We start from the raw sequence: 18,749 nt of genomic DNA on the forward strand, positions 1-18,749 counted from the left end.
TCCTGGGTTCTATCCCCAGCTTTGCTGCTGGTTTCTCGCTGCTGCTCAGCTGCTCCTGTCCCCGGATTCCAGCTGTTTGGGGGGCACTGGGGGTGCCTGGGGAGGCAATTCCCCACCTTGGCCAAACGGGGGGGGGGGGGGGGGCGGCTGCAGGGCCACCGGCCATGGCCCTGCTGCTCTCCGTGCGGGGGGGGGGGTTGGATTATTTGTAACATGTCCCCCCCTTTCGGCTGGAAATAAACCCTTTGTTCCTGGGAACGGCGCTGAGGAGAGATCTGTGAGCAGGGCCCCCTCCAAGAACCCCCCGTACCCGCTCCCTGTGGGGGCACCGCTGGGCCCCTCCCTTGGGAGAGCGGGATTGTTGGTTCTGGGGGGTCAGGACTCCTGGGTTCTCTCCCAGGCTCTGAGCCCCCCTGGAAGGGCAGGTGCCCCCCAAACCTCGCCCTGCCCCCCTCACAGCTGCTGTCAGTGGGACAGGGGTGGGCAAATACAGCCACCGTTACAACCTGAGGCGGCCCAGGGGCCTCTCGCCTGGTGCTGAGCTGCAGCCCCCGGCGTAGGGCTGGTTATCCAGTGCTGAGACCGCGGGGGTGGGGATCCCAGGACCCCTGGCCCAGCAACTGGGATGGGGCCCCTCTGTGGTGGGTCGCAGAGCCTGGGTATTGGGGACCCCTTAGCCAGTGCTGAGATGCGGGGGCTGGGTATCCGGGGACCCCTCGCCCCACGCTGGGATGCGGCCCCTCCGGGGTGGGGTGCGGGGGCTGGGTATCTGGGGACCCCTCTCCCGCTCCAGGGCCATGGCCCCCCTGGGTTGGGGGGGGAGGGCGCCGCCCCACAAGCAAACACAGACACCAGCCCCCGGTTCTGACCCATTTATTGGACACAGGCAGGCGCAGGCCGGCGCCGTTAGTTCTTGTAGCCCCGGCTGGCGCGGCGGCCCCGGGCCCGCTCGAACTTCCGCCCCTTGGAGCGCACGTAGGGCCTGCGGGGAGGGGAGAGGCGTTAGCGGGATGCCCCCGGTGCTGCTCAGGCCCAGGGCCCAGGCTGCTCCCTGCTCGCTCTCCAGGGGGCACCCTGCAGCGAGGTGCCCGCAGGAGCTGGGCACACGGCCGCTGCCAGCTCCAAGGGCAGCACAAGGTCAGGGGTTGTTTTCAGACATGACCCAACATGTTAGTGGGTCAGGTCATGGGGCTCTAGGGTCTCTGGGGGTCCTGGCTCCCAGCCCCCCAACCACCAGACCCCACTCCCCCCATAGCCCGGGAGAGAACCCAGGAGTCCTGGCTCCCAGCCCAACCACCGGACCCCACTCCCCCCCATAGCCCGGTGGAGAACCCAGGAGTCCTGCCCCCCGCCCCCCCCCCAGCCAGGGAGAGAACCCAGGAGTCCTGACCCCCACAAGACACAGGAACATGATCCATGCTGGGGATATGCCCCTATTACCCGGACTTCCCCCCACCCAGGAAGCGGGACCCAGGGCGGGGGGGGGGGGGGGGTTTGCACTCACTTGGTGTGACTGTGGGGGGTGCCGGGGGCCTTGCCGAAGTGCCGGTACACCTGCCGTCCCTTCCTGGGCCCTGTGGGGAGACAGAGTTACGCCAACAGTGACCCCTCGCATGGGGGCGCAGCCCCCCCACCTCCCAGGAAAGGCCCCAAGGGAAGGATGTGGCCTCTGGCAGGGGGGGGCTGCTCCGGCCACCAGCCCACAGGGGCAGCCAGGCCCTATGCAGAGCTCGGGGGCCAGGAACTCCATGTGCCAGGCTGTCAGGGCCCGGCAGTGGGAGCCCCCCCACCCTGCCCCGAGCTGTGCCCAAGGCAGCTCCTAGGCTAGGCAGGGCAGAGCTTGACTTGCGTGAGGCTGCCGCTACCGTCTCGCAGCCCTTCTCATGCACAAACCAGGGAAAGCCAACCTGGCCGGAGCTCCTACAAGCTGGGTGCTACTGGTTGGAAAACCGGCCCCCAGCAGACAGGGTGGGGTAGCTCAGTGGTTTGAGCATTGGCCTGCTAAACCCAGGGTTGTGAGTTCAATCCTTGAGGGGGCCATTTAGGGATCTGGGGTAAAAATCGGTCTGGGGATCGGCCCTGCTTTGAGCAGGGGGTCAGACTAGAACCTCCTGAGGCCCCTTCCAACCCTGATCTATGATTCTATGAGTAGTGATCAGGGGTTCACAGGCTGGAAGGGCAGAACGAGTGGAGTCCCGCCGGGATCGGTTCGGGGGCCGGTTCTGTTCAATAGCTTCATGGCTGGTTTACGTAACGGCATAGCGAGAACACGGAGAACGTTTGCGGGCGATACCAGGCTGGGAGGGGTCACAAGTGAGGACAGGATGAAAATTCAACATGATCTGGACAAACCGGAGAACGGGTCTGAAGTCAATAGGATGAAAGTCAATAAGGACCCATGCAAAGCGCTGCACGTAGGAAGGACCGATCAGCTGCACATGTACAATGAATGTATCCCATGAAGTGGGTTCCAGCCCACGGAAGTTGATGCTCAAATAAATGTGTCAGTCTCCAAGGTGCCACAAGGACTCGTTCTTTAGACTGGGGAACGGCGGCCTAGGAAGGGATCTGGGGGTCAGAGCGGACCACTAGCTAAATATGAGTAACAGTGTAACGCTGCTGCTGCAAAAAAAAGCAAACGTCCTTCTGGGATGTATTGGCAGGAGGGTTGTAAGCAAGACAAGAGAAATAATTCTGCTCTACTCCGCGCTCATTCGGCCTCAGCTGGAGCGTCGTGTCCAGTTCTGGGAGCCACATTTCAGGAAAGATGTGGAGAAATTGGAGAAAGTCCCGAGAAGAGCAACAAAAATGATTCAGGTCTAGAGAACATGAGCTGTGAGGGAAGATGGAAAGAACTGGGGTTGCTTGGTCTGGAGAAGAGACGACGGAGAGGGGACGGGATGACAGTTTTCAAGTACACAAAAGGTTGTTACAAGGAGGAGGGAGAAAAATGGTTCTGAGAAGACGGCAAGAAGCTTTGGGCTTGAATTGCAGCAAGGGCGGTTCAGGTTGGACATTAGGACAAACTTTCTGTCAGGGGGGTTAAGCACTGGAATAAATCGCCCAGGCAGGTTGTGGAATCTGCATCATTGGGGATTTTAAGAGCAGGTTGGACAAACCCCTGTCAGGGATGGTCTAGGTAATACTTGGTCCTGCCTTGAGTGCAGGGGACTGGGCTAAATGACCTCTCGAGGTCCCTGCCACTTCGATAATTCTACGCAAGGCCCCTCGTCTGGGGCGGCCGGCTCCGGGGTGGGGCATGGGTACACAGGGACCCCTCGCCCAGCGCAGAGACGCAGCCCCTCTGGGGTGGAGCATGGGGGCTGGGTACACGGGGACCCCTCGCCCAGCGCAGAGACGCAGCCCCTCTGGGGTGGGGCGCAGGTGCTGGGTACACAGGGACCCCTCGCCCAGCGCAGAGACGCAGCCCCTCTGGGGTGGGGCGCAGGTGCTGGGTACACAGGGACCCCTCGCCCAGCGCAGAGACGCGGCCCCTCTGGGGTGGGACACGGGGGCTTGGGACACAGGGACCCCTCGCCCAGCGCAGAGACGCAGCCCCTCTGGGGTGGAGCGCAGGTGCTGGGTACACAGGGACCCCTCGCCCAGCGCAGAGACGCAGCCCCTCTGGGGTGGGGCGCAGGTGCTGGGTACACAGGGACCCCTCGCCCAGCGCAGAGACGCAGCCCCTCTGGGGTGGGGCGCAGGTGCTGGGTACACAGGGACCCCTCGCCCAGCGCAGAGACGCAGCCCCTCTGGGGTGGGGCGCAGGTGCTGGGTACACAGGGACCCCTCGCCCAGCGCAGAGACGCGGCCCCTCTGGGGTGGGACACGGGGGCTTGGGACACAGGGACCCCTCGCCCAGCGCAGAGACGCGGCCCCTCTGGGGTGGGACACGGGGGCTTGGGACACAGGGACCCCTCGCCCAGCGCAGAGACGCAGCCCCTCTGGGGTGGGGCAGGTCAATTTCAACAGCACGAACAGTGCAGGCCCCAGCACCCCACCCTGTTCAAACTGGCTGCCCGGGGACAGCGCCCCCTGCTGAGCCCCGGCCCTGCAGCCCAGCTGGCCCCCGCTGCCTGGTGCAGGTTGTGTGGGGCAGGGCCGGCGCCCGTCCCAGCACAGGGTGTGGGAGGACTCACCCGAGAGCAGCACGGTGCCCTGTCCTTTGGGGGCTGCCATGGCCAGCTGGTCAAAGGTCATGATCTGACCCCCTGCCTTCAGGATGCGACTGCGGGCTCCTTTGGTGACCCGCAGGGCACAGACCTGCCAGGAGAGACGGGTCAGTGACAGCCCCAGTGCTGGCCCCCAGCCTCCCCCACCCGAGCCAGGAGAGAACCCAGGAGTCCTGGCCCCTAGCCCGCCACACTACTCCCCACTCCCCTTCCAGAGCCAGGAGAGAACCCAGGAGTCCTGGCCCCCAGCCCGCCACACTACTCCCCACTCCCCTCCCAGAGCCAGGAGAGAACCCAGGAGTCCTGGCCCCTAGCCCGCCACACTACTCCCCACTCCCCTCCCAGAGCCAGGAGAGAACCCAGGAGTCCTGGCCCCTAGCCCGCCACACTACTCCCCACTCCCCTCCCAGAGCCAGGAGAGAACCCAGGAGTCCTGGCCCCCAGCCCGCCACACTACTCCCCACTCCCCTCCCAGAGCCAGGAGAGAACCCAGGAGTCCTGGCCCCCAGCTCCCCTTCCAGAGCTGGGGAAAGAATCCAGGAGTCCTGGCTCTCCCCCAGCCACCCCCACTAGCCCTCATTCCCCTCCCAGAGCCAGGAGAGAACCCAGGAGTCCAGGCCCCCAACTCGCTGGGGTGGGGACCCCGCAGCACCCGGTTTCACCTTCAGCTTGGGGATGTCGTGGATGCGGATGTCGTCGGTGACGGTTCCCACCACCACGGCCGTCTTGTTATCCCGCCCCGGGAGCTTCATCTTGCGGATCTGGGGCAGGAAGAGGGCAGAGGATCAGTGTGAGCCCACCTCTGGGCAGTGCCCCCTGGGACATGGCCCTCCCCGGACACCCTGTCAGTATCTCCAGGGTACAGGGACTCAGGCAGGACGAGAACCCAGGAGTCCGGATATCAAGTCAAACGGAACAGCACAGGGGTGCTGCGGACTGGGCTGGCAGGGGGCTGTGGGTAGGGCCAGCAGCGGGGGCCATGGGTCAGGATTGAGGGATGCAGGTAGGGCTGGGCCGGCAGGGGCTGTGGGTCGGGATCGAGGTCGCGGGCCGGGCCGGCAGGGGCCGTGGGCCGGGCCGGCAGGGGCCCCAGCAGACCCCCCAGCCCGTCCCCACTTACCATGCGGGAGAGGGCGAGCGGCGGGCGGTTGGTGCGGCTCATGAAGAGGCGTTTCAGGACGACCTTGTTGAAGCGGGAGTTGGTGCGACGGGCCAGGAACCGGTACAGCTGGGGGGACACAGCCGTCAGGGGGAGCCCTTCGCCCCGCCCCCACCCCGCAGGCACCCAGGGGAAACTGAGGCAGTGAAGGGCTCTACTGGCTGCGCTTGCATAGGTCACATCTGTCAGTGGCAGACCCAAGCACAGAACCCAGGTGTCCTGGCTCCCAGCCCCCCTCCCCTTCCCAGAGCCAGGAGTAGATGCCAGGAGTCCTCACTCCCCACCCCCCTCCCCGAGCGGAGAGAACCCAGGCATGGGGGGGGGGGGGGGGGCGCAGCGTTACCTTGACCAGCAGGCGCAGGTAGATGTCCTGGCTCTTGGGCTCTGTGCGGCGAACTTTGCGGTCCTTGTTGTGTCGGATATCGACACCCTGGGGGGGGACAGACACCGTCAGGGCCCCTGCCTCAGTGTCCCCCACCCAGACTCCCCAAACTGTGGGTCTGAGGGGTGCCCCGACTCTCCCATGCAGCCAGTACCACGTAAGTCACCCCATCCCCTGCTGCCGCCACCTCAACAGCCACTGCTCCCAGGGTGGCCATGGCAGCCCCCCCTATGGCCCGTCCCCCCCATGGCCTCCAATCCTCACCCTGCCCCTTATGGGGTTCCCCCCAAACAGCCCAACCACCAGTGCCACCCCCTCTCACACCATATGCCCCACAGTACCCCCCACATGGGGTGACCCCAACACCAGCGTGTCCTCCCCACTGCAGGTCACCCCTGTCCTCGGCTGCTGGGTGCCCCCCCGGCTGCTCCCCCCACACACCAGGTAACCCCCATGCCCTCTGCTCCACGGGTCCCCCCAGCCCCACCTGATGCCCCATGTCCCCCCTCACCTCCGCTTATGACCCCCTTCCCACCCCCACTAGGTGCCCCCCATTCCCTCTTCCACCCCCCACGGGGATCCCCCGCTATGTGCCTCCCCCAACCCCGCTGTATGCCCCCCATTCCCTCCTCCACCCCCCACCGGGATCCCCCCACCCCCGCTGTGTGCCCCCCATTCCCTCCTCCACCCCCCACCGGGATCCCCCCACTAGGTGCCCCCCATTCCCTCCTCCACCCCCCACCGGGATCCCCCCACCCCCGCTGTGTGCCCCCCATTCCCTCCTCCACCCCCCACGGCTGGGTGCCCCCCACTCTCACACGCCCCCCAGCCCCCTCCCCTTGCCCGCCCCCCCCAGCTGCCCCGGGCAGGAGCCCCCCCCCCATCTCCCTGCATGTGCGCGGGGGAGGCCCCGGCGATGGAGCCCCCCCGCCCATTCAGGGCGATCCGCCCCCCCCCGGGCCCCGCCCCAGCCCCCCCCAGCCCCAGGCCCGGGCTCGGCGCCCCCCGCCCGGGGGATGGCGGCGGATTTCCCCGCGCCCCCCCCCGGCCTTACCATGGCGGCGGCAGTGGCGGCACCTCGGCCTGGGAAGGAAGGAGGCGGGGCCGCGCGGGGGCTGATGGGAGCGGGCGCTCCGCTCTATGGCAGCGCAGCGGCAGGCAGGGCCCCGCTGGCGCCAGACGTGGGACGCTCCGGCCGGCGGGCTCGATGGTGCTGGAGGACTCCAAACTATGATAGCGCCTCTGATAGAGTTTATGGAGCCCAGCCAGATCAGTTCTCCCAGAGCTGGGGGCTAGACTAGGCTGGGGATACTGCAGCAGAACAGAGAGTGTCTCCTGGAGTTAACTACAGTCCAATATAACATGGTCACTAGCCTGGAATAGAGCAGAACAGATCCAAATTTGGTGACTGGACAGACTAGACTAGTTTGGGATACATTAGGGTGACCAAATGTCCCTACAGTCCTGATATATGGGGCTTTTTCGTATATAGGCTCCTATTACCCCCCCACCGCCACTATCTGTCCTGATTTTTCACACTTGCTGTCTGGTGACCCTAGGAGAAATGGACACAAGTCAGATATCAGGAATGGCAATATACAAAAACCTGTAGGAGAACACTTCAAACCTCCCTGGACACACAATACCAGTTTTAAAGGTAGCCCTCCTGCAGCAAAAAAACTTCAGGACCAGACTTCAAAGAGAAACTGCTGAGCTCCAGTTCATCTGCAAATTTGACACCATCAGCTCAGGATTAAACAAAGACTGTGTATGGCTAGCCAGCTACAAAAGCAGTTTCTCCTCCCTTGATGTTCACACCTCAACTGCTAGAAGAGGGCCTCATCCTCCCTGATTGAACTAACCTTGTTATCTCTAGCCTGATTCTTGCTTGCATATTTATACCTGCCTCTGGAAATTTCCACTACATGCATCCGACAAAGTGGGTATTCACCCACGAAAGCTCATGCTCCAATACGTCTGTTAGTCTATAAGGTGCCACAAGACTCTTTGCTGCTTTTACAGATCCAGACTAACGCGGCTACCCCTCTGATACTAGACTACTTTGGACATTAGACACTAGACCACAGTGACTGCGCCTCAGATCCACGGGGAATTCTGACATGTTGCAATTTCGTTTCGTCCCTCAAGTGGAAATGTCGCCCGTTTGGGCAAAATAATCCCTCCCTTTCAGCCTCATGGACACCTTTAACCTTTCTATTGTGTTGCCTTATCGCGGAGAGCATCAAAGTCCAAAGGAAGCGCCCGAAAGGAAACCTTTGGCCCGTATTGAAAGGAAACATTTTCTGCAGAATGTTTATAAGACATTGACGCATGCCTGCGTTTTGATGTTACCAGATCAGCATTTTCCAATGGAAAACTTCTTCCGTCCGTTCATTTTCAAGTCTCTCTAGTTGCCATTAATCCACAGTTACTTGTACATTTGAGTCTTGGGGGGGTAGGAGGAGGGGAGGAATTGGTTACCATACAGGTGGGACAAAAAATCTATATACCAATATGGGAGTAGTAGACTTGAATAATAGTCTCTCTCATTATTAAAAATAATAAACAGAGTCTGATTGATGCCTTTAAGTATTAGCACAATGCAAATAATCAATAACAATAAGAATATAATTATTATTAATTTGTTAATTTTCATTACAAATTATTATTATAATAAACCACTGTGGGTGCTTAGATTGTGAGCTCTTGGGCGGCACCGTATTAACACCTGGTAGAAATTATAATGTACAGCCCCTAGCACAATGTGGTCCTGGGCTGTGATTGGGGCTCCTAGGTGCTACCATAATACCCCTAATAAATAATGTACAGCTCCTAGCACAATGGGAGTCCCACGCTGCATTTCCCCTACTAAATATGGTCACCATATGCATTAGCTGTTATGGAGGGAGAAGCAATTTCCTTTGCCCACATCCAAGATGGCCGTCATGCCCATTTGGTTTCTATGGGAGGGCTGGGAATAAAGGCAGGGCCTAATTCCAGACAAAGATGGCCGCCCCATCCGTCGGTTCAGACAGGAAGGGACGTTGTCTCCCTTGCCCACATTCAAAATGGCCGCCACAGCCCATTGAATCGCAGGGAGGAGGGTGGAGACAGTCCTTTCCGCCCACAACAAAGATGGCCGCGACAGGGACTATCGGAAGGAGGGCGAAGCCGGCGTGACTGATGCTGCCCTCCACAAAGGTGGCCGCCTCCTGGCCCGGGAGTGGGAGCGGAGGTGGGGGTGGAGGTAAAGCGCCCTGATTGGTGGGCCTGGAAGGGGCTGTTCTGTGATTGGCGGGAGCCAGCCACTCCTCCCCATTTATGGGGCCGGCTCGCGCCTGCTGGAAGCACTTCCTGGAGAGAGGGAGGGAGGCAGGTTCAGGGGCAGGGGGGCCAGAGGGAAGGGGGCGAAGGAGGAAGGGGGGGGGCGAGGGGAAGCACCTGCTGCTGGGGGCGGGGGATGGTGGCAGGTGTCAGCCCTGCGGGGGGGCCCATTTCCCAGCCCCCCTGCCCTGTGGCGCGGGGCCAGGCTGCTCCCCGCCTGTGTCCCTAGCTGGGGGGGGGGCTGGATCGGGTCCAACCCCCCATTTCCCCAGGCCCCATTGCGGGGGAAAGAAACTTTTCAAGTGTCTTTAAAAATCCCAGCGACTCCTGGCTCCCTCCTGCCGAGCCGGCCCCCCCCGCCCACCCCCAGGCGAACGCAGACATCGGGGAGGGGGGAGAGGGCTGGAGCCAACTCAGCTCCCCCCTCCCCGCTGGGCCCCTCGGGAGGGGAAAGGCTGAAGCCGGTTTCTGGCTCCCTGCGGGCCCTTCCCCCTGCTGAGCCGCTTAGTCAAGCCGGCTCTCATTCCTCGGCTGCTCGAGATTCCCCGTATTCCTGCCCTGGGGCGCTGCCCTCGGGGATGGGGCGCCGTGGGGCGTAAAGATCCCGCCGGCGTCTGGGTGGGCCAGAGGCAGCAGAACAGACTTGGGGGGTTGGATCTGGACATTTCTCCTAGTGGGGTTAGTTGCCCCTGGCCCGGCGCTGATCCACCCCCCGCCCAGGCGCGGGCCACGTTCTAGTGGCGGTTTGGTCTGGGTTTGGGCGGGGAACTAGGGGAGAGTGGATGGTGCTGGAAGGACCCACCCGAAGTGCGGCTTGAGCCTGCTGGGGAAGGCGGGTTGGGCCGCGTCCCCGCCGGGAAGATGAACCTCGTTCTGGGGCCGTACGGCGAGGGCGCGGAGACGCTGCTTCACGGGGAGTTTGGGGCTTACCCCTCCAAGGGGTCCCGCTACGCCCTCAGCCTGACCCGGACGGCGCTGCACATCCAGCGGCTGGTGCCCAAGCCGGAGACGGACCAGCGCACCGTGGTGCCCCTGGCCGAGGTGGTGGGTTGCCACACGCTGCGTAGCCGGGCGCCGGCCGACCGGGCGGCGTATTTCTCTGTCTACGCCTACCCGCTGAAGAAGAGGAAGGTGGCGGTGGGGTCGGGGCGCGGGCGGCAGAGGGCGGCGCGGACCTTCCAGGTGGATGGGGCCGACGACTACGAGAAGAACCAAGCGGTGGCGGAGAAATGGGCGGCTGCCATCAAGTGCCTGGTGTTGGGCATCCCCATCTCCAGCGACACAGGTAAGGCCGCCTCTGTGCCGTCTGCCCTGCTCCCCTCCTGGACCTGGGGTGAGAACCCAGGAGTCCTGGCTCCCAGCCCCCACCCCCATTGCCCTCACCTGCTAGGTTGCACTCCCAGAGCTAGAAATAGAGCCCAGGTGTCCTGGCTCCCAGCCCCCCCTGCTCTAACCCACTAGATCCCACTCCCCTTCCAGAGCCGGGGAGAGAATCCAGGCGTCCTGGCTCCCAGCCCCCTCTGCTCTAACCCACTAGACCCCACTCCCCTGCCAGAGCCGGGGAGATAACCCAGGCGTCCTGGCTCCCAGCCCCCACCCCCATTGCCCTCACCTGCTAGACTGCACTCCCAGAACTAGAAATAGAACCCAGGCGTCCTGGCTCCCAGCCCCCGCTGCTTTAACCCACTTAGACCCCACTCACCTCCCAGAGCCGGGATAGAACCCAGGCGTCCTGGCTCCCAGCCCTCTCTGCTCTAACCTGAATGTGCGCCTGGGACAAGGGGCTGCAGCCAGCAATGGCTCCGCGATCTCAGCTGCTGGAGAGCCCCCAAAACCAGACCCGGCGAAGAGGGGACGCCTGCCCCCTCTAGCTTTGCCTGCCACGCTGAACCGCCCTGGGTGGGTTTTACAGGCCCAGGATGGGGGCCCGGAAGCCTGGGTTCTCTCCCTGGCCCGGGGAGGGGAGGGGGAGTCTGGTGGTTAGAGCGTGGGGGGTGGGATGGGGAGCTGGGCATCAGGACGCCTTGGTTCTCTCCCCAGCCCTGGGAGGGGGGTCCAGCCCCTAGAGTATGGGGCAGCCGGGAGGCAGGCAGGCTGTCCGGATTGTGTGGGCCCACAGGTGGGGCTGGAGCCAGTGGCCGGGGTGGAGCCTGGCATGCTTGGGGTCCGGATGGTGACGCCTCGGTTCAGGGAACTCGCAGGCCGGGCGCGGCCCCGTCCTTTCCTTGTCCCGGGCGGGGATCCAGGGGCAGGGACAGGCCGGGCTGGGCTCCTTTGTCTTCCGCAGCCTGGCCAAAGGTCAATGGATTGTCTTGAAGGTGGGGCTGTTGGATTCCTTGTCCGCCCCCCCCCCCCCCCCCCCGCTGCCCTTGAGGGCCCCCATCTCCCCCCACACACACACTTGGTCTAACCCCTCCCACATCAGGGCCTCTCAAGGAGCCTCCCAAACCCTGGGGGGGCAGGATCCCTGCTGGAGGGACTCGGGGTTGCCTTGGGCAGTGGCTCCCCACCTCTCTGCTCCTGCTGAGGGCTGGGGGGCAGATGCCATGGATGGGGGCTTGCTAGCATGGGGGTTGGCTCCAGAGGGTGCCTAGGGATAGGGTGGGGGACTGGGGCAGGGGTGTGCATGGGTGCAGTGGATGTGCATGAGTGGGGCTGGCTGGTTGGGGGGCACGCTGGGCATTGGGTTTATGGGCGGGGGGGTATCAGCGCTGCCTCTCTGGGCCGGAGACCCTGCAGAACCTGCCCCGCTATCAGCCCTGGGTGTAAAGTGCAGCCGTCTCCGCCTGGTACGATAACCGGGGAACTTTTGACTTGGAGTGAGGAGAATCCGCCCCCCCCCCCGCCCTCCAACCACTTGATTACATGCCCCTCCCAGAGCCAGGGAGAGAACCCAGGAGTCCAGGCTCCCAGCCCCCCTGCTCTAACCACTACACTCTGCTCCCCTCCTAGAGTTGGGGAGAGAACCCAGGAGTCCTGGCTCCCAGCACCCCCGCTCTAACCACTACATTCTGCTCCCCTCCCAGAGCCAGGGAGAGAACCCAGGAGTCCTGGCTCCCAGCCCCCCCTGCTCTAACCACTACACTCTGCTCCCCTCCTAGAGCCAGGGAGAGAACCCAGGAGTCCTGGCTCCCAGCCCCGCAGTGGGCAGGCACTAGGAAATGGATGAGTGGTTGCATGCCCCAGCGTTCCTTCTGCAGTGTGTGTGGTGGTGGTTCTGGGTTAATCTTTCTTCCCCGCACATCCTCCGGGATCACTTATCTACTTCCCTCACCCTGCCGGGCCCCGTGGTGAGGGCAGAGCTGCCCCGGCTGCATGGAACAGGGCAGGGCGCTCTCCCCTGGCCGTCTGTGCCGGGCCCAGTACCCCAGTGTGGCACTAGGGGGGGCTATGCAGCCTGGAGTGGGGTGGGGGGCTCAGTAGAGGGCCCTCTTCCTGTGCCCCGCCCGGGGGGGGCTGCATCTCCATGCCAGGCGAGGGGTCCATGTGTAACCAGCCCCTGTGCCCCACCCTCCTGCCACTGTCACGCTAGCTCAGAAGCACAGAGTGGATCAGTGTAAGTGTCTCGGAGTTGTCCTGGGTTTCTCATTACATGACCCGACTGTCGCAGCTCAGCCGCCTGGCTGGCCGTTCGCTGCACCGCCTGGCCGTGGTCGGCCTGGCATCCTTCAATGGTCGGTGCCTCGCTGTGCATCCGCCACCTGCGGGGGGTTTGCTCTGTGGCTTGTTCCTCCCAACGAACGGACCGGAGACGTGTCAATCGCGTGTGATCGGGGCGCTCGACAGCTGGAGTTCACCATTCTTTTTCTCCGTCCTCTCGGTCCCGAATGTGATTGTCTGGTTCTAGACTTGGTGACTCTCTTCATAGATTCTTTTCCAAAGCCGGTTCAGGAGCTCGGAGGTGTCGTGTCATCCGGAGCTGTGCAGGACTATGGCCAGGAGCTGCTGTCGGTGTCTATCTGTAACTCGGAAGAGCGACGGATGGATCTTCCCTGCTGTGGGATTTTTCTTGGCTCTCTGATTTCCTCAGCTGCTCCATTCGCTTGATCAAAGTGACTGAAATCCCGCAGCGGTGAATTGTGGCCTGTTTTCTAGTGGATCTCCTTTCCAATGTCCAACATCAAATCCTCCGTCAAATTCTTCTGTCGTGGCTGCCACGCGGCGGCCGAGAAGGTCCTTGGTCTTTGATCCCGTGCAGTCTGAACGCAAAGCTGTTGTCTCTGCGATGAGCCGGCCTGGGCTGCCCTCCAGGGCAAGTCACGGCTACATGAGGTGACCCCGGCTCTGGTTGGGGTCGACGCGACGGAGACCTCTGCTCCTGGGCCAGTTGTCAAGTCTTGCCACGAATAGTCACTTCCGCTCTCCAGGCAGGCTCTTTGGCATCGTGCGTGATCGGTCCCGGCATGACATCTCGTCTGGATTGTCTGTAATACGAGTCCCCGCTGCGACCACGGGGGTGCAGCGAACTGCTGAAAAAGTCCATAGTGCGCGCATTTATGAAAGCGTGCGCCTTCGGCTGGACGTGCGTCGTCTCTTGGGAGATGAATTTCCCCCAGCTTGTGCGTTTAGGCTGTCGGGCTTTGGCGTTTGGAGTTTGATCCTTTTGCCTGGGAGACCTCGCTCCTTGCCTCCGAGGTTTCATGGCAACGGCTTGTCGTCCTCCTACCATGTCCAAACAGCTTCTGAGCTGCTTTCTGGTTTTTCAGGTTTGGCCGGCTGCCCTCCGCATTGCTGGGCTTTGCTGTTTGAACAGGATTCAGTCTGGCTTTAATTGCAACTGCCCTGCAAGGTTTTTATCCGTGCACCCAACGCCCAGCCTGGCTCCGGTGTTTCCGTGTCGCCAGCCGAGCTCTTCCGAAACCGGCAGCCTTGAGCTGTCTGCTGGTCACCTGCTGTTCCGGAAGCCGCGGTTCTCCGCGGTATAAAGCAGGCACCCAAACTTGGCAGCACCCTGGCCGTGTCAGCCTAGCGACAGGCTTCAGGGAAGGCAAAGCGTGTACCCGTTTGCTCGGAGCGGAGCCGAAGGAGCACCCTGCAGATTGGCCCTCTCCTTGGGGAGCTTTGGGCCAGCAAAGCTGAGAGATTCGGGGGCTTTGAGGCGAGACCGGGTGATTGGAGCCTGTGGGGTGTGTGTGTGTGTGTTGGGTTTTTTTACGTTTCCTGGTTGCAGCATTTGGTGCTTCCTTGTCTCCCCTCTGGCTCGCTCTCGGCAACCCGGAGCGTGCAGCTCGCGGCGAGGAAGTGACAGGGCTGCTAACACGGCAGGTGTCTGTATCAGATCTGGCTGGCGCACAGGGCTTCCCTCGCCCGGCGGGGCCTTTACGGAACGGCTGAGCTTAGCGCCAGCCAGGTGTGTGGTGCCCACGGGCATCTGCTGGCACCACAGTTCAGCATTTCATTACTGTCCCTGTACTCCCTGCCCCCACGCCCCGCCCCAGGGGCAGCCGCGTCCCCTGGCAAGGGGTCCCTGTGTAACCAGCCCCCGCCCCAGGGGCAGCCGCGTCCCCTGGCAAGGGGTCCCTGTGTAACCAGCCCCCGCCCCAGGGGCAGCCGCGTCCCCTGGCAAGGGGTCCCTGTGTAACCAGCCCCCGCCCCAGGGGCAGCCGCGTCCCCTGGCAAGGGGTCCCTGTGTAACCAGCCCCCGCCCCAGAGGCAGCCGTGGCTCCGCGCCGGGCAGGGCTCCCCTGACCTGCTCTCCCCGCTCTCCTTTCAGACATCGCTCCCAGCCTCCTGCCGCGCCCGCGCCGGCTGCTGCTCCTGCTGAACCCGTTTGGGGGCAGGGGCCTGGCCCTTCAGTGGTGCCAGACCCACGTGCTGCCCATGATCACGGAGGCGGACATCAGCTTCAACTTGATCCAGACGGGTGAGGGGGGGGCGGGAGAGAGAAGGACCCGCGGCCGGTGGGGCAGGGCGAGGGGCTGGGGAGGAGGGGGCAGGGCGAGGGGCTGGGGAGGAGGGGGCAGGGCCGGTGGGGCAGGGCCGGTGGGGCAGGGGGCGGGGCCGGTGGGGCAGGGCCGGCAGGGCCGGTGGGGCAGGGGACAGGGCCGGTGGGGCAGGGGGAAGGGCAGGGCCAGAGGGGGCAGGGCCGGTGGGGCTGGGGAGGAGGGGGCAGGGCTGGTGGGGCAGGGGGAGGGCCGGTGGGGCAGGGGGAGGGGCTGGGGGGGAGGGGGCAGGGCCGGTGGGGCAGGGGGAGGGGCTGTCTGATACCCCGTCTCTCTCCTCCTGCTCCCAGAGAGGCCGAACCACGCCCGGGAGCTGGTGAAGGGCATCAACCTGGCAGAATGGGATGGGATCGTCGCCGTCTCGGGGGACGGGCTCCTATATGAGGTAACGCCCCGCCCCTCCCCGGCCATAACGACCCTGGCACCCTCCCCTGCTGTAGGTCTGACCTCACTCCCCTCCCAGAGCCAGGGAGAGAACCCAGGAGTCCTGGCTTCCAGCCCCCCCCCCCCTGCTCTCACCACTAGCCCCCACAGCGGTTCACCTGTGTGCCGGCAGGTTCTCAACGGGCTCATGGAGCGCCCCGACTGGGAGCAGGCCATCAAGATGCCGATTGGGATTTTACCGAGTGGTTCGGGGAACGCATTGGCCGGAGCCATCAACTGTAACGCCGGGTAAGGGCAGCGCTAGCGGGGTGTGTGTGTGGGGGGGTGGGGGAAACGGACTGGGGGCCTGGATGCCTGGGTTCTCTCTCTGGCTCTGAGAAGGGAAGGGGGTCCAGTGGTCGGGGGCGGGGCCTGAGAGCCAGGACTTCTGGGTTCTATACCCGGCTCAAGAAGGGGAGTTGGGGCTGGGGGGGTGCATGGGGAGCAGATGGGGGTTGCGGGGGGAGGTCCTCCCCTATCCCGCACCTCCTGCGCTCCCCATGTGTCCCCCTGGGGGCTGGAGGGAGCGGCTCCCCCTGCAGCAAGGGGCGGGGGAGGGGGGGTTGCTTTACCAGTGAGCTGCACCCCCTGGCCGGGCGGCTCACCCCAACCCTGCCCCCCAGCAGGCTGGAGCAGGTGCTGGGCCTGGAGCTGCTGCTGAACTGCGCCCTGCTGCTGTGCCACGCGGCCGTCACCCCCCTGGACCTGGTGGCCGTCACCACGGCCTCGGGCACCCGCTGCTTCTCCTGCCTCAGCGTGGCCTGGGGCTTCGTCTCGGACGTGGACATCGAGAGCGAGAAGTACCGGCACATGGGCGCCGCCCGCTTCACGCTGGGCACCCTGGTGCGCCTGGCCTCCATGCACACCTACCGCGGGCGCCTCGCCTACCTGCCTGCCGCCGACGCCCCCGCCCACCGGCCCATCTCCCGCAGCATCACCGTGGCCCCCAACGGCCGCCTGCCCCTGCAGCGCCTGCCCCTGCACCGCGCCCTGTCCGACATGGGGCTGTGCGAGGAGCGTCACGCCTTCCGGGGGGCCGAGCCGGCCCCCACGCCCTGCCCCTCGCCCGGCTCCCCGCCCCCCTCCTCTGCCTCCGTCCTGCCCCCGCCCAGCTTCTCCTTCGAACCCGGGCCGGGGGAGCTGCCGGCCGGCGGGCCGGGCGAGGCCCGGGTGGGCGGCCCCCCGGACGAGCTGCTGGTGCCGCTGGGGCAGCCGGTGCCCGGCTCCTGGGTGACGGTGGAGGACAACTTCGTGCTGGTGCTGGCCATCTACCAGAGCCACCTGGGGGCCGACCTCTTCGCCGCCCCCTTCGCCCGCTTCGACGACGGGCTCATCCACCTCTGCTTCATCAAAGCCGGCATCTCCCGCGCCGCCCTGGTCCGCGTCTTCCTGGCCATGGAGAAGGGCAGCCACTTTGAGCAGGAGTGCCCCCACCTTGTCCACGTGCCTGTCCGGGCCTTCCGCCTGGAGCCCCTCACCCGCAAGGGCATCCTGACCGTGGACGGCGAGCGGGTGGAATACGGCCCCATCCAGGGCCAGGTGCACCGGGGCCTCGCCAGACTGATCACCGGCATCGACCGCCTCAAGATCGCCACCGGCTGATGCCCCCGGCTGGGTGCGGAGAGGGGGGGGCCAGGCCCCTCTCCAGCCAGCTTGGTGCGGGGGGTAGCAGGAAACGGCTGGCAGGGGCCGTGCCGCCCCCCCTCCCCCCCGCTCCTGGCGGCAGCGGGGACTGACCGCCCGGCGCCTGCCTAAAGCTGCCTATTTATTGCTTTGATCCTGGCATCACCCACTGAATGAATGTAAGGCAGGGGCATGACCCCTGGGGGAGGGGGGGGTCTCCCACCCTGGGGGGGTCACAGGAGGGAAAGGCCCTTTTTCACCCTCCCCCCCCAATCCCGCGTCCAGGGGGCGCTAGGGAGTCGCAACCGGGGCACGTTCCCACTGCCTGCCACGGAGGGGGAGGCTGTGCCCGCGTGGGGAGCCCCGGGGCTGGTGCCTCCAGCCACGGGGGGGAGTGGGAGGGGGTGGCAGGCGTCCCAGCAGGCGCTGCAGTACCTGTGCGCCCCCCCCACATGTGTGCAGCCTGGTGTCTCCCCCTGGGGGCTGGAGGTGGGGCTGCAGGCAAGATGCCCCCATCACACGCGGGGGAGGGGGCGTGGCTTTGCGGACCAGTTGCTGATCTCGGTGGTGCGGTCATGCTGGCTGGCTGCCCCTGCTCTAACCACTAGCGCCCCCCTCCCCCCTGAGCCAGGATAGAACCCAGGAGTCCTGGCTCCCAGTCTCCACCCCACCCCCGCTCTAATCACTAGACCCCACTCCCCTATGTGAGCAGCAGGTACAATTTTTGGAGGGGGGGGTCTACTGGGGGGTGGGAGCCATGACTCCTGGGGTCTTTTCCTGCCTCTGGGAGGGGAGTGGAGCCTAGGGGGTGAGGGCAGTGGTGGGCAGGTACGTGCCTCAGTTTCCCTCTATCGCAGAGGCTGGCAGGCTGGCCCCCCTCCGCTGGCCAGGTGCCAGGTGCACCAGAGCCCGGCGGGAAGGGGCAGGGCCCAGCAAAGGCCGCACGCTGGAGATTTCTTTGCACTAAAACCTCTGTGCTCTGTGAGGGGGGGAGGCCTGGTGGGCTGTGGGGGAGGGGGGAAGAGATGACAATGTCTGTCTGTCCTGTGTGTCCTACTAGTTGCTGCTACTAACAGCCTCCCCCCCCCCCACCAGTAACTCTGATGTGAGCAAGAAACTAGAATGAGCTGAAATTGATCAGATCCATGGGCCCATCTACCCTGGTGTCCCCCCCTGCCCTGTCCAGATCAGCCCCATGGGCCCATCTACCCTGGTGTCCCCCCGGCCCTGTCCAGATCAGCCCCATGGGCCCATCTATCCCAGTATCTGACCTTTTTCCCCCATCAGCTCCATGAACCCCTTTCCCCTGCTGTCCAGCAAGGCAGTGGGAGGAGCAGCTCTGACTTCCCCCGCAATGCAGTGGGAGGCAATTTCTCCCCCTGCCCCCCAGGTGCCTTGCTAAGGGGGGGGGCACTGGCATCAGGCCCTGTGTGTTAACCCTGCGTGTGCCACGGCTGCCCTCGCTGTTCCCACGTCTCGTCCCTGTCGAAGTGATTTAGACCTATGCAATAAAGCAAGAGCATGAGGCCTCTGGGCCGCGCCCTTCATTCAGCTGCTGGGCTGCGGGTCGGGAGTGAGGGGCACTGGCACAGTTGCTGTGGGGGAGCCCAGGGCCGGGCTAGCAGGGGCTGCGGGTCGGGAGTGAGGGGCACCGGCAGAGCTGGGGGGGAGCCCAGTGCTCTGGATCCTCCATTAGTTGAAGGGGGGACCCTTGTGCGTTGCAA

At 64.4% G+C, this 18,749-nt stretch overlaps 2 protein-coding genes across 3 annotated transcripts; one reads left to right on the forward strand and one right to left on the reverse strand.

Annotated features, from left to right (window-relative positions):
• Positions 1–857: 857 nt before the first annotated feature.
• LOC123349759 (60S ribosomal protein L18) lies at positions 858–6,841 on the reverse strand. Its single transcript, XM_044987932.1, has 7 exons — positions 6,768–6,841; positions 5,675–5,761; positions 5,293–5,400; positions 4,835–4,933; positions 4,140–4,263; positions 1,505–1,574; positions 858–982 (listed from the first exon to the last, which is right to left on the reverse strand). The coding sequence occupies exons 1-7, from the start codon at positions 6,768–6,770 to the stop codon at positions 907–909; spliced, it is 567 nt and encodes a 188-aa protein (XP_044843867.1). The 5' UTR covers positions 6,771–6,841; the 3' UTR covers positions 858–906.
• Positions 6,842–9,088: 2,247 nt separating this feature from the next.
• Positions 9,089–18,550, forward strand: LOC123350619 (sphingosine kinase 2-like). 2 transcript variants are annotated; one of them, XM_044989280.1, is made up of 5 exons: positions 9,089–10,322; positions 14,751–14,900; positions 15,270–15,364; positions 15,536–15,651; positions 16,026–18,550. In XM_044989280.1, the coding sequence occupies exons 1-5, from the start codon at positions 9,899–9,901 to the stop codon at positions 17,002–17,004; spliced, it is 1,764 nt and encodes a 587-aa protein (XP_044845215.1). In that variant the 5' UTR covers positions 9,089–9,898; the 3' UTR covers positions 17,005–18,550. The 2 variants fall into 2 exon arrangements, with proteins under 2 accessions (XP_044845215.1, XP_044845216.1); XM_044989281.1 differs by having other exon boundaries at positions 9,091–10,322; positions 16,029–18,550.
• Positions 18,551–18,749: the final 199 nt, after the last annotated feature.

This window comes from Mauremys mutica, chromosome 15 (genome assembly GCF_020497125.1).
Source record: "Mauremys mutica isolate MM-2020 ecotype Southern chromosome 15, ASM2049712v1, whole genome shotgun sequence".
In the NCBI taxonomy this organism is placed as follows: Eukaryota; Metazoa; Chordata; order Testudines; family Geoemydidae; genus Mauremys; species Mauremys mutica.